This window comes from Aricia agestis, chromosome 6 (assembly GCF_905147365.1).
Source record: "Aricia agestis chromosome 6, ilAriAges1.1, whole genome shotgun sequence".
Lineage (NCBI taxonomy): Eukaryota > Metazoa > Arthropoda > Insecta > Lepidoptera > Lycaenidae > Aricia > Aricia agestis.
The window spans coordinates 13,042,634-13,057,506 of NC_056411.1; the positions used below are offsets into that span (position 1 = coordinate 13,042,634).

Sequence of the window (14,873 nt, forward strand, 5' to 3'; positions counted from 1 at the left end):
GTTCTCCCACGGTCAATCTCACCAGAATCAATAAAACAACAATTAAAACCATAATTGATTATAGTCTAGGATCGTGGAGGTATTCTGCAGTATAGAGACGCCTTAACGTCGGGCGGCCTGTTTGATCTGCAATTACAGCTTCACCGCTCGTAAACGCCGCCAACAAATTGGCAGGTAAGCTCTATTGTTGCGTTTTTACCCTCCACATTTATCTCTACCTAAATACAGCTTATCAAATTCCTTGCGAATCTCAGCGAGCGATTTCAACCCGTATGTCGAGAGTGTATGGGCGAATATACCGCGCGCGGTAAGCCGGGACACAATATAACCCTCAGTTATTAAATCCACACCAACGAATTTTGTGGTGTCGGAACAACTTGTTAAATTTTTAATTTGATAGTGAACGAGATAATATTCATGATTTTAGTGTAAGATTGCATTTTTATCCACAAATAGGAATCTTTTATCAATTATCATGTAGGTCACTACCTTTCTTTTCTTTTTCTGAGGGAACTAGTAAAATCTATAAACTTCGGAAGTTGGGTTAAAAATTCTATTGTTTTCGCTTTTGAGCCTTAGTTTTATTTGAGCTGAGCGATGCAATAAGCAGGTGGGTGAGTGGCAGTTCCTTGTTTTGTTTTATGAGGCCGACATGCCCGCACATTAATTACAATGTTATCTTTATCCCATGTTTTGTCGGTTGTTTACAGCTTTTGTTCATCGACTAGTTTGTTAAAAAATGCACATAATATGTTCTTTTAATAAAATTGGGGGGTTATTAAAAATATTGCCGGATCATTTTTAAGCTTCAGCATCTTAAAGTTAGTATCAACTTTAAAATCAAAAGTAGCGCAAGCTGCAATACTTTTATAGGGATCAGTGTTCTTTATTGATAATAATTAATTGTTATTATTATTCACGGCTATACTAATAGCTAAGACGACGGGTATCGGCTATTTATCAGGTATTTAAAACTGCGAATGCGAATCGTAAATCCGCGACCATTTTTAACATTTAAATCTTATTCTGTTATGTGACAATATTTTTCTGCATTAGCGTCTCTAGACGACTTGAGCTCCGAATTGATGGCGTCACATTACCACCAGTTCTCATGAAGAACATCGCGAAATTTAATATCTTTGTCGAGTGCACGTAATTCGGAAAACGTAATGTCGGTTGTACAAAACTCGCCTCGTAGTAGGGGCTCGAAGGATGAACTCGTGCAGTGTATTGCATTTACACGCCCTCCAGAGCGACCCTTCCCCTTACGAATCCTATGGAATACTTACAAACGACTTAAAAGCGAGCCAGTCTGGTTTTGTATTCCTAACCGCACGGGTCGCAGGCGCGTGGACTAAACACAACCGACGAGTATTTCGAATTTCAGTTCCAATTTTTAAAATTCTGACGGATAGTTTTTTTTTTGTGTTTAATCTTCCGAGAGTAGACAAAGAGTCTTCCCCTGAAACTTTCTTTTTACGCTTTTTATGCGGCTACATTGTTATGTTTTTATTGCGTTTTGTGGTTATTGTTTATTATTTTTTTACTTGCAATTACATTCGCGATGTAATTACAGTTTTTTGTTAAGCGGTGAGAGTGAGTGAACTGTTGTGTAAAGTTTTGCGGTGCTTTCGTAAATAAAAAGCACAATGCCGCTTCTGTGGAAACTTTTGTACTTTTTGCTCATACTCGTACAGGCTGTTACGGGCAACTGGTGGTAAGCATAATATTCATGCTTCTATATAAATATTAAGCTTACAAAAGTTATTTTAATTACAATTTAAGTTAAAGTTTAATTAAAAATTACTGCTTTTCAATCATAACCTTAAAGTGTAGTAACTAGTAAGTAGATAATATAACGTAAGTAAGAAATAAAAGCTTGAAAATAAGTAAAAAATACAATGCTTAATTATAAAAGTGAACCGTAGAAAAGCACTTGTAAGTTTGCATAAAATGTGCTTGCAGTGCAAGTGTAGACTGTAGAGGCACTCGTAGTAGAGGCGCTCACTAAAGTAGCTTGTAATTCACATTTTTTAGTTTTAAATTTTCTGACAACTTTTTAAGATTTACCCCGCCTAAAAGCTTATAAATTTTAAGAGTTTAGGACAGTTACATTTTATACTTATTCCTTTTGTATTTTGTAATTTATGACACGGGTATCCTTTTGCTGATATTTTAAAAAAATACTAACTTATTAAGTTATTACCTACATTTGTTGCTTATTGAAGTGATAATTAATTATTCAAGGTTTTGTAATGAGCGACATAGTTAATTCAACAATGATTTTTTTTTGCCAAAAAAAATAGCTTTCATAAACTTTACCGACTAATAAATACCTAGCTTGTTTTTAAGCTAGGTATTTGTTAGTTCGGTTTCCATTTTAGTTTTTCATACAAATGTCAATCATTACTTATTTAGCACCAAGCTAGGTTACAATATGTTCGCACTCACTTTTTAGCTTAGTCTGAAAATAGCAGAACAAAAATAATCAGTTGTTTATGTTATGAAACTCGGTGTTGTTTGACATGTGGCTCAAACGGACCTAAACATAGTCTAGGAGGCTACTTGAATTACTGATCAGCTCTTATACGAGTATTCAAATTCAAAATATTTAATTTCTGATTGATTTTAGATTGTGCCTCCCACAGCTACTATACTGTCTTTGTTTTGTCTATTGCTTTTACCGAATGCCGCTAATCACTATACTTCACAAAAAAACCATTTATAAAAATTAGAGCAGGTATTTTTGAATAAGGATTGGGAAATTGTAATATGGAACATTACAATTTCCAGAAAAGTAGGAAAAATTTCATCACATAATATTATAATTACAATTTCATTGGCACATTATTACCTTAGAAACTGATTCATAGAGGCATCTACCATCTGCCTATGTATCTGTTTCGGATGAAAAAAAAACTTTTCCATTAGTTAGAATTTGACATCCACCTCTCGACCTACATGGCCCAAGAGCCAGCGACATTTATAAAAGCTAAAAGTTTTCCTGACACAATAAATGACCCTGACCAGCAAATATGGAGTTTCGATCTCGGCTAATTTATGAGGTATCCAGCCCTAGTAGACAAGTGGCAAGCGATTATCGTAAACGCTAACAAAATGTATGCAATTCGACATAAGTCATCGCTTCGCTAGCGAATACTAATGTCAAATCCCATACATTTTGTGGCATTGGCGTTGGCGTTTACGATAATCGCTTGCCGCTTGTCTGGGCCCTCAGTTCTGAAGGTCTACCTAACCTTCGATAAAGCTTAACTTTCTTCTTATTTCTTCGGGTACTCTGTAGGAATCTGGGCCCACTCTTCCAAAAACTTAGAGTCGCTTCCCACTGCTTCTATAGGAAAATTTCAGGTTTTACAAAATGACGAAAGTCTAGCTGTCGCTGGCTCCTACTTTAGCACTTTTCTCCATACAAAGGCGACCGGCGCGGGCGCACGCACCGTTACCACGACACTTTTAGCGGGTTTCTGTTAAACATAGGTGCGTACATTAAGGCTAATCTATAGGCTCGTTCGACTTGAATAATTCATACTTCTCAGCTCCGAGCGAGAAGTAGTGAGGCAACCGGACTAATTCACTCTGAATAAATATAGCTTAGATTTATGTAAGTGCCAACTGTCAAGTAATAAAAGTTACTGTACATTTCTCAGAGTAAGAGACTTGGAAGATAATATCTGTTATCAATTTTTAGGTAGAGCCTGGTAGAGGTGACTCGTAAACGCTACCTGTTGTTATGAGTTATGGCTTATGAATATAATATGACACGTTTTGTTACAGTGTTATTAAAATTTGATTTATTAATTTATTTTAATAGTGTCCAACCGAAGGTCCATATAGGCAGAAAGTTGAAACCGCCTTAGATTCCATTTTTTTTGGAAATAAAACGGTCCTATAAGTGGACCTTTTGGAACTCTATTTTGCATGAATATTCGAGAAAAACTTTATAAGACTCTCCTAATCTTAAAGGAAGTTGCATTCACTTGCTCCGATTTATAAAGTAAACATTACAAAACTTTTCATCATAATAGGTGATAACAGTCATTCAATATTATTATCCTAATAAAGTGTGTAATTTTTGATAGCGCTCGTCTCGCGTCACTTACTTGTCACTTATCTGGCTAATTGAGGTTAACAAATTATTGTTCATTTATTAGCTAATCAATTAGTGGCTATCCCAATTTAATTGCACAACTTGAATAATCGAAAGGCTTTCAAGTCTCAAGCCACTACTTAAGACGAACTTCTTATATATTAACTGCTACGCAGTAAGCTTTCGGTAACTTAAAAAGCCTTTGTCTGAAATATTGCAAAACTTATACGGCAGACAAAAACAGCATTGCTTAGTAATCTCTTCCGCGTTACACTTAATGTATCCTTTAATGTTATGTATCTTTTTAAAATACTCTCTAGAAGAAAACAGATATTAACAGCTGTGCAGTAAGCTTTCAATTTGATTTCACTGCTACAAGCATTATACAAGCGTTATGTGACCATTGGGCACATAACCGCATATACACGGTAGAAGTCGAGATGTGCACAAGTCCTTGCAGTAGCTGTATCTGTACATCGATGTATACTTTTTACTCGATGATTTTAATTTCCTCTATTTTTTCATAAGGTCCTAATTCTCAACGAGTGATTTATCTAAGGTTCGAGCATGTTAACCTAATCGGCGACGGCTGACCCCAGCATTAGAAATTATACCTAACCGGTCTAAGCTCGGTCGAACGGAAGTCTAGTAATTCGTGTATACACAGTTATACATTCAACTTGTATATATATACAGTATATACAAGTTGTAAGTAAAATCGTCGTGTTTGTCAACGTCCCTTTGATGTCCCCGGTACCGACGGTTTCCGCGCGTTAAAATTATATTTATACTCGTAACCCGGCTAGTACTGCACAGAATAACTTTCACCTTTTGTTACTCCATTTTGTAAACAACGTTGAACTTAAAAGTTTGTTTGAAATAAATACACGCAGCTGCCATTAATAAAATGCTATTGGGGCGCGCCGGACTACATATTCTGCTACGAAGTGAAGACAAACAAAAAACGATTGACTTTTTAACACGAAAATTTCTTAAAAATATTAAGTAACGATAGTTTATTAAACTAATACCTATCTTTTACGAAAGCATTTATAATTGTGCATCTTCAAATACATAGGTCTAAAATAAATTCCAAATATGTATTAGATAAAAGGATATTATAAATAAGTATATTATGTACCTTTACAATTTAGAAGCGCCGAAGTTTGTTGTATTCCATATTTGGCTACTATTAGTATTGGATCCGACCGTAAAATCCTGCAGGAGTTGTTTTTTTCGATCAAATTTATTTTAAAATAATCTTTAGAACGTATAGAATGGATTAATGTTGGGTTGCCTTGTCAAAAGTAGCCGCAAGTACCTCTAATTAAGTTGAATGTTCATGAGATAAATGCATAATTTGTTTGAATATTTTTTTCAGTAAATTTTACATCATTTGAAAGAAAATGACGACACAAAATAAGGTATAAATGGTTGCCTGGTTACATAGTTCATCATCAAAATTGAAGCATCGATTTTTTTAATAATTTTAATATAAAATTAAAGTTTTATGCATTTTGTGCATGAATATCCATGGTTGCCAGTTGCACGATAGCCGCAAACTGGGGTTACCATCACTTTTGTTTAAGACAAATGTTCAGGTCTACAATTATTATGCCTGGGAGAATTTGAGGACGTCGAGAAGCCGCAAGATTGCAATTTTTATTTAACAGGCGTTTTTATTTTTATGCGTAGTGTCCTGTCATTCCTCAATGTCATTCCTTCTTAGTTCTTATTTTTCCATTGAATACACGCAAGTTTGTATTACGGGCTTTCATTTTACTCAATTAGAGGTACTTGCGGCTACTTTTAACAAGGCAACCCAACATTAATCCATTCTATACGGTCTAAAGATTATTTTAAAATATATTTGATTAAAAAAAAACGATTCATGCAGGATTTTACGGTCGGATCTTAGGATATATTTCTCAACACAATGTCCTAATTTGCAAAATGAACTAACCAAAAATACATTGACCTCGCATTAATTTACTTTGATTTCTTTGATTGGTTGAAATCATCAAACTGTCATCATTAGTCATTTAATTACAAGAAAAAATATACTCTTCATTTTATGACATAATATATTAGTAAAAATGATGTATTTATATATTAGTAAAAAATGATAGTAGAAAATAACTAACTTTAACTGATACGTTGGATTGGAGTAATGGCAAATGGGGTGGTCATAACTAATAAATATACTAAAATAGAGAAAACTAAAAAAGTCTGTATCTGAAACATTGCATTTATACGGCAGATATTAAAGACAGAATTTTTCACATCCTTACCTTGCAACTAAATGACAGGGCCCAAAAGGCAAAAGGAAGGGAGACCAAAGAAAAGATGGACAGACGACATCACAAAATTAGCAGGGAAAAGTTGGATGCAAAACTAAAGGCAGAGACAGGTGGAAAAAATGGAGGAGGCTTTTACCCAGAATGGGGCCACGTAGCAACGGAACTAATAAACAACCAAGAAAAAATTATCATGAATAACAATCTGCACTGCCAACTTGCCAAGTGGAATCATAGCTATAAATAAAAAAAATCTTAAATAATATGTATAATGTATTTAATATCTTCTTGAAGTACTCTCCGGAGTCTAGAGTGTAAAAGAAAGAATCTGTTAGGTAACAAAGAAAATGCTCTACATTTTGTCTGTCATCTGTGACCACCGTCCACTATTAATGATCTATACAGTGTTTGACTCAGCTAATCAATTATGCGTATCTTAACATTCATAACCCACTTATTAAAAAAACAGTTAAAGCTTCATTGGCAACACAACTTCCTTTGAAAACGCAGTAAACGTCGTCCGGCGCCTTTGATGTGTGAGTCAGAGAGGTGGCCTGCCTGCTATGTTCTAATTACTGTCTTCCATAAAACATGAACTTTTTTACGAGCCCAATATTAATAATGTTGACCGCAGGCGGAGTGTCTTTGTAAAGTAAAATTCTTATTATAAAAAAATATAATGGTAAATTCTTAAATTAATTTAAAAAAAAGTACAAAATGCCGGAAGCTTTGAGCATTTTTAGATGGGTAATTTTTTTTAACATCTGACCTCTGATAGAGAGTAGGTCGCCTCGATCTATTCTCTCTCTACATTTTCTTTATTATAAGACAGAGTATTATATAAGACAGAGTACTTATGAAAATACTTGTATTCATGACAAAAAATTAATTTATTATTATTATGTATAAATGACAATGCGCATATTATTACCTGCAAGTACAAATGTAGAGAACATGACCCCTGCTAGGTCACACAATAACAAAACGATGTTCCTTGTCATTACTATTATTGCAACATGCATATGAATAAAATTATTGTATACAAACTTGTTTTATTAGAGATTTATTTGTGCCATAATAACATTGTCATAATATTTTTACCTTTTACCGACAATATACATACACTATACTGCATTATAGGAATTGATAAAACTCATACCAATACCCGAAGAACTTTTGGGCTTGAACACTAGAATTTGTTTGCAGTCTTAATCAAACTTACAGTACCTGAACTTACAGTGTTCTATAAATACCTTGTACTTTTTCGGGATAAAAAATAACTTAGTTCTGTATGTATTTTATACAGGCTGTAACAAAACTTAGCGATAATTCTTTAGGGTTTGTATGTGTTCCTTGTAGAGAGTTCACTGTGAAAGTAGCAGCGCTGAAAGATCAAAACTAAGTTATAATTATCACTTAGTTTTGTTACAGCCTGTATAAGTAAGTAATTTACATAATTATTTAGAGTTGAAAGTATTACCACGTTGATTATGTGCGTGTATACTACATGGCGTCCGCAACTCCGTTACGCCGAAATCCGTTATCTCGGGGAACCGTACATTTTTCCGCTACAAAAACTATCCTACGTCCTTTCCCGGAACATACCAAACGGAAGTACATACCAAATTTACGGAAAGTTTTTTTATAAAATAAGCAAACGAGTAAACGGGTCACCTGATGGTAAGCAACTACCGTCGTCCATGGACACTCGCAACATCAGAAGAGCTGCAGGTGTGTTGCCGGCCTTTTAAGAGGGAATACACTCTCTTCTTGAAGGTTTGCAGGTCGTATAGGTCCGGAAATACTACCGGTGACAGTTCGTTCCAGAGTTAAGCGTGAAGAGGTGTTTAGGTACAGAGTTACCTCTTCACGCACACTCGTTTAGTAACGAGATAGGTTCAAGTGACAGACAGACATACTTTTGCGTTTCTATACATATTATAAAACAAAATCGTTTTTTCCCTCATGTCCCTTTGATCCCTTTAATCTTTAAAACTACGCAACGGATTTTGATGATTCTTTCAGTGTTAGGTAGCCCATTTATCGAGGAAGGCTATAGGCTATATTTCACGCTAAGACTAATTGGAGCGAAGAAATAGAGGAAAATGTGGAAAACACGGGGAAAATTATTTGAAAGGGCTAACTTAAACGCGCTTATCTCAGGAACTACTCGTCCGATTTGAAAAAGGCCCATTTATTGAGGAAGGCTATAGGCTATATTATATCACGCTAAGACTAATAGGAGAATGTGGAAAAACGGGGAAATTATTTGAAAGCGCTTATCTCGCGAACTACCGGAGCAATTTTTATGTTATTTGGCACAGATAAGAAGTAGATCACGTGAAGGATCATAGGCTATCGATTTTAATATTTTTTTCAGTAGCTATATATTTTATACCCGTACGACGCCGGGGCGGGTCGCTAGTATAATATAAGTATGGATTATTTCGTGATGTGAATACGACAGGCTACCTTTTGCGATAGTAAACTGGATTCTAGTATAGTCTAGTTTCTTCTATTGAACAATTGTTGTTGTCTAGCCCAGCTCTACCCACGTGCTCTATCAGCGCGCATCTATTATGTTTATACTGAGTGGCGACTGACACATACAGTTCATACTATTGAGTATGTATTGTGTTTCTACTGAGGGAGGCTGATCTCCGCTAAGCCGTCACAATATTTCGAGTGTAAGCCTCATATTTTTAAAAGGGTCTATTCGGAACAAAAATGAGATTCATGCATTTCGCGATTTGGGTTTTTACGATATGACGTGTAAATATTAAACTATTATAGTTATGCTGAAGAGTTTGTTAGCTTGTTTGTTTGTACGAGCTTATCCCAGGAACAACGTGTTCGAATAAGAAATATTTTTGTGTCGGATAGTCAGTTTGTCGAGAAAGGCTGAGGCTTTAATAACATACCGCAACGACAAAATAGGAGCGAAGTATCAGTGGAAAATGTTTAAAAAATTGGAAAAATTATTAATTTTTGTTTTTATGAGTTTACACGAAAAAGTCGCGGTAACAGCTAGTCTATATATATAAAACTCAAAGGTGACTGACTGATTGACATAGTGATCTATCAACGCACAACCCAAACCACTGGACGGATCGGGCTGAAATTTGGCATGCAGGTAGATGTTATGACGTAGGCATCCGCTAAGAAAGGATTTTGATAAATTCCAACCCCAAGGGGTTCAAATAGGGGATGAAAGTTTGTATATAATAATACTTCTTAACGCGAGCGAAGCCGCGGGCAAAAGTTCATATACAATATACGTAATCTAGGTTTCAATGGAGAATGGAGAAAACTTCCTAGGAAAATAAGTAACTACCTACTAATAAAACCATTATTGTTTTTGATTTACGCTTAAGGAAAATTGTTTTTTTTGCGATCACAATATTTCCTTTGTTTCCTGAATAGTTTTGTTATTGGTTAACTTTGACCATATTACTTAACTAATTTATTTTCGTCAACGTCTGCTTGTCGTTTGTCAAAATATCATGCCTTTTCTTTTCTATTAATACTGATAGGCAAATAGGTATAGGTAAATAAGTGAGATAACTAGATATTTAATAGACCAATTAACTCGGTGAGCTATACTTGCTTGTAAAGAAATATATTACATATATCAATTCTATTTTTAAATGCATCTGAAATTGATAATTTAAGTTTGTATCTCCAACCCTTTCTCATTTGTATATAACCGAATTACACTGGTGATTTTAAGAGCACATGTGTTCCCTCGTATCTCGCACAGATTGCTGAACAATTCAATTTTCTAAAGTAATATTTCACACAAAACATCGGATAAAATCATTTATAAAGGCGTCACAAAACATTTACATATCGTTTTCGTTGTAGGGCTGCCAACAGCTTAAATAACTTATAACTTACTTCGATAGTCATTACAAAATAGCTTCTACATAATTTATATTACTATACTAATTATTGATTTACAATTATTATGTATATTATTACCTTTTTTTGGGTTCGTACCCAAAAGGTGAAAACGGGACCCTATTACTAAGACTTCGTTGTCTGTCCTTCTCTCCGTCTGACTGTCTCCACTCTCCAGGCTGTATCTCAAGAACCGGTATAGCTAGACTTCTGAAATTTTCACAGATTGTGTATATGTGTTTCCGCAATAACAATAAATACTAAAAACAAAATAAAATTAATATTTAGGGGGCTCCCATACAACAAACATGTTTTTTGGCCTTTTTTGCTCTTTATCAATAATGGCAACAGGTAGGCCCATGATATTTTCACAAAGACCCCTATTATATGTTTACTTTCATCTATATATATAAAACTCAAAGGTGACTGACTGATTGACATAGTGATCAATCAACGCACAGCCCAAACCACTGGACGGATCGGGCTGAAATTTGGCATGCAGGTAGATGTTATGACTTAGGCATCCACTAAGAAAGGATTTTGATAAATTCAGGAGTTCAAATAGGGGATGAAAGTTTGTATATAATAATACTTCTTAACGCGAGCGAAGCCGCGGGCAAAAGCTCGTAATTTATAATACTATTAAAATAAAATAATAATTTAAGGGGGGCTCCCATACAAAAAAAAACAAGTTTTGGCCTATTTTTGCTCTATAACAGTATGGAACCCTTCGTGCGCGAGTCCCACTACGATTATTTTTAAATGTAAGTATTAGATTATATTACTTACATTGTAATTTTTATTACATAGCTGTAAGCCATAACATTGTTATATATATTATTTAATTTTAAAATTGTAATATTCCTTCTTTTTAGTAAAACATGGCCCCGCGCGAGTTTCTTACGCCGGTTCTTCTCGCCGTGCTAGTTCCCGAATCGGTGGTAGGCACCGTAGATTCTACGTTCTTCTGACTTTCAATAAGTGTATTCATGATACCTATTTTTAATAAAAAGATATTTTACTATTTCATTTATTTTGTTATTATTCGTCTAAACAAGTCGATCTTATACGTAAAGAACAAAAATATAATTAAAAATATATTTTGTGTGGCAGCCCTGTAAGTAATCGCCCTGGGGCTAGTCTCTTGCTCGGCTAATTTGGTGATGTTATACAAGTCGCACCACTCTTTACCCTGTCTATTATAATATTGCTCTTCTGTAGTGATGTGCCGAATACTATCGTCGATGTCGATATCCAATATTTATCTTTTTAAAATTCTTTAGCTATAGAATTTGAAAAGCTTCAGATGAATGCACTTATGAGAAGCTGTAATATATCTAAGTTCTAACCTTACTTTAAGAATATGGAGTGTAGATGGAGGAGAACTATCTCTGTATGTAAAAGTGTCCGCTGAAATTCGTTAAATTAGGGTGGGGCTACAGTAGCAACAGCGTAAGTTTTATATCATTTAGCTGCTTTTATTTCAGCTATTTTAGATTATATTTTAATATACTTCAATTTATAATTTGTCACCAACGGCTACATTCATTCCATACCCTTTGCTGCAGCTAGCGCCACTCTTGGAGGATTTTTCAACTGTTATTTACTGCGTACAGCTGTACACTTTTTCAAATATCCCCCATATAAGATAGTCTCCTCCATCTACCCTCCATATTTGAGAATTATTAACAAACTTTTAGTTTTAAGCGTTAAGTTCTATTTGAAAAAAATAAAGTGGAAAAATATTAATTATTCTTTGTGATTTGGGACATACTTAGTAAGTAACATAGTAAGTAGCGTAGACTATACATTTGAGATTTTAATAGAAAAGGTAGCTTCAGTTTTTAAGTTATTTTCTCCAAATACAAAAATCAAAACCAAAAATAAACCAACAAATATTTTTGTCGTTTTTTATTATGTGTAAATTCCGCTAGGATTTTATCGACATTCACTAGGGTGGGAGCCACACTATATCGGTGTAAATATTTAATTTCACCCCTTCTACCGTGTTTATTTATTGGCCGTATATTTCATAACCGGGGGTCATTTGCATACAGTGCGTTACGGCGGTGCGGCGCTCTGTCGATATGTGGGGTGACTACACAATCGATACGCATCACTGCCTCACTGGCTACGGGCTCAGCTCATTTTTATTTCAATGGCAGCGAATGTTGAAAAAAGTTTAATTAGAGTTAATAAATCGGCAGTCGGTGCTATTGACATAATCTACAAATCTACTCTGTTAGAATGTTTTATAGTTCAAGCTGCATTTCCTGCCAAGTGGTTTGGGCCATATTTTTTAAATTCCAAAGTAATTAAAATAATTGCGATGGCCAATATTACCTTAACGTCAGACGTAGACGAGACTATACCACAACCACCCGACATACTCGCGGTAAGCAATCATCCATATGCAGTAGATACCGTACCACGCCAAATTCGGTAAAGTATTTTAAATAGGTACTTTATAATCTTTAATTAATACCTCGGAGCTGATTAATAAAACAGAACCCCTCGTTTGTCCAACGATATTATAAAAGAAATACTAGCGGTCGCACACGACAAGTAGGACTTTACAAAAGCCGATGCTGCTGTAAACTTTTTCCCCTCCATATAAGATTGCGTCGGGTATGTAGATGCGGGGACAAAATTATATTAAAATTAAAGATCCCGGGATTGTTGTATTTTTAATTAGCACCGTTAATTTTATCGGCGACATTAACAACAAATTAATTGCCGTAACAGGAATGTGCAAAGCGAATGTAAATTCACTTTTAAGGCAGCGCCTACGGGGTGACTTTTCTACAATCATGCATCGGTGCCCTTTTAACCAACATCAAGTTTCTGTGCAACTTGTCATACTTCTTGACAGGTGTGTAACATTTTACAAAGTAGTCGAATTGTGATGTTGGTTAAATAGAGACACTGCCGCACGTAGAGGCGTTTAATCTATATATTAATACGTGAAAGAAAAACTTTGTAACCCTTTTTACGAAAAATGGGGAAACGTAGGTGCATGAAATTTCGCACAGTTATAGTTTATATGGTGAAAGAGTGCATCGAGTTAATATTATTTTAAAATTATGTTTTTATCATATATATTTTTAATAACAAATAAAACGTTACACACACTACGACACTACTACTAATAAAATTACAGATTTTTGAGTGACAAGCCTATACATACGAATTATACTCTTTTATTTATGGTTGAAGTCTGTTGACAACAAGTTGACAAATTGAAAATGGATTATTTTTTATTTAATTTTAGATACTAATTTAGACAATACTTAAAGGGCCAGTCTAAGATAAGCTAAGTCCCAGAGACAAGAATTGAAAAAAACTGTGATGAAGTCAATATTTTTTACAAAATATAGGTAATAGTCCTAATGTCGTTGCAAGTAAGGTCGAATTTCGACCATTGGGCGATCTCTAGTGATAATAATTAAGTAAACTTCAAATTATTGAAGAGTTTGATAGTTAATGTATGGGGCTTATGCCAAAATCTTCATTTAATTACAATAATTAAGTAATTAATATTTGTCTCTGAGTGCGACAGTAGGCCCTATTTAAAAAGTTACAATAGTTTAACGCGGGCCTGTTAAAAAATATTATCGGCTGTAAAAACTTAAAACATCTTTTCTAATTCGGTTCAGTCAAAAGTTAAGTATTCAAAAATTTCCAGAATTTTTAAACGAGTATTTTTTGTTTAAAAAGTACAAATTCTAAAACTAAGTAATCAGGCTTTCTTAGTTTGAATTTAAATCTACAACTTTTTAAATTTTCCTATTTGAAAAAGATAATTTTCTAAATCTTGTCTGAAAATGTGTAAATGGATAAATTCAATATTTTGTACCTCTGTATAAATCCCTAGAAATCATAATATTAGCTATCAGAAATCACAATATTGGAGTTCCCAGTAGCGTCGCCGTGGGAATGGGATGAAGTATATTTCAATATCATATTACCGGCGTTACTGTGATTCCCCTGAACTGCTACAAATACTTGCCTTCCTAGAATGGGATATCCGAGTGTTGGCTGTTATGTCCAAATCAATTCTAACGTTTGATTCTAACAGACCTGATATTTTTTTTAATCTATTTCTCAAAAAATATGACAAACTTTTTTGTCTATTTTATAAAAAAGCAGTATGAATTCTCACTTTCCTCCTAAGGAAAAGTTATTGCCGCATCCTCGTTTAGCTGAAATTCGTTTGTCACGCAAAAACCGTGCTTTATCCGTGTAATCGAAAGACGGATGATGAGTTATTTAGTAGTCAACCAAGTTTTGTTAATTACAGAACCCTATAACGGAACCCTAACGAGCTGATTTTTTGAATATTTATAAATTAATTGTCATATTATAATTTAAGAGTAACATTGTCCTACAAATAAAACAGTCCATATTTTAGGACCATCAATTCAAAGTATGAAAAACCTTTCTCTGTTAGCTACCACTTTCGAGATTTTTCGCAATTAAAAATTTTGTTCGTTTTATCAAAATGAAGCTACTCACAAAACATAGTAATATTTTTTTTTCTAAAATTGTTCTACGGCTCTCATCATCAT

At 34.4% G+C, this 14,873-nt stretch overlaps 1 protein-coding gene across 1 annotated transcript in view; it reads left to right on the forward strand.

Moving 5' to 3' along the window:
* The first annotated feature begins 1,332 nt into the window (after positions 1-1,332).
* Positions 1,333-14,873, forward strand: part of LOC121727627 (protein Wnt-1-like) — a 59,690-nt gene continuing 46,149 nt past the window's right edge. Inside the window, exon 1 of the mRNA XM_042115559.1 lies at positions 1,333-1,717. Coding sequence (XP_041971493.1) covers positions 1,650-1,717 — 68 coding nt within the window. The 5' untranslated portion in view covers positions 1,333-1,649. The remainder of the gene's footprint in view (positions 1,718-14,873) is intronic.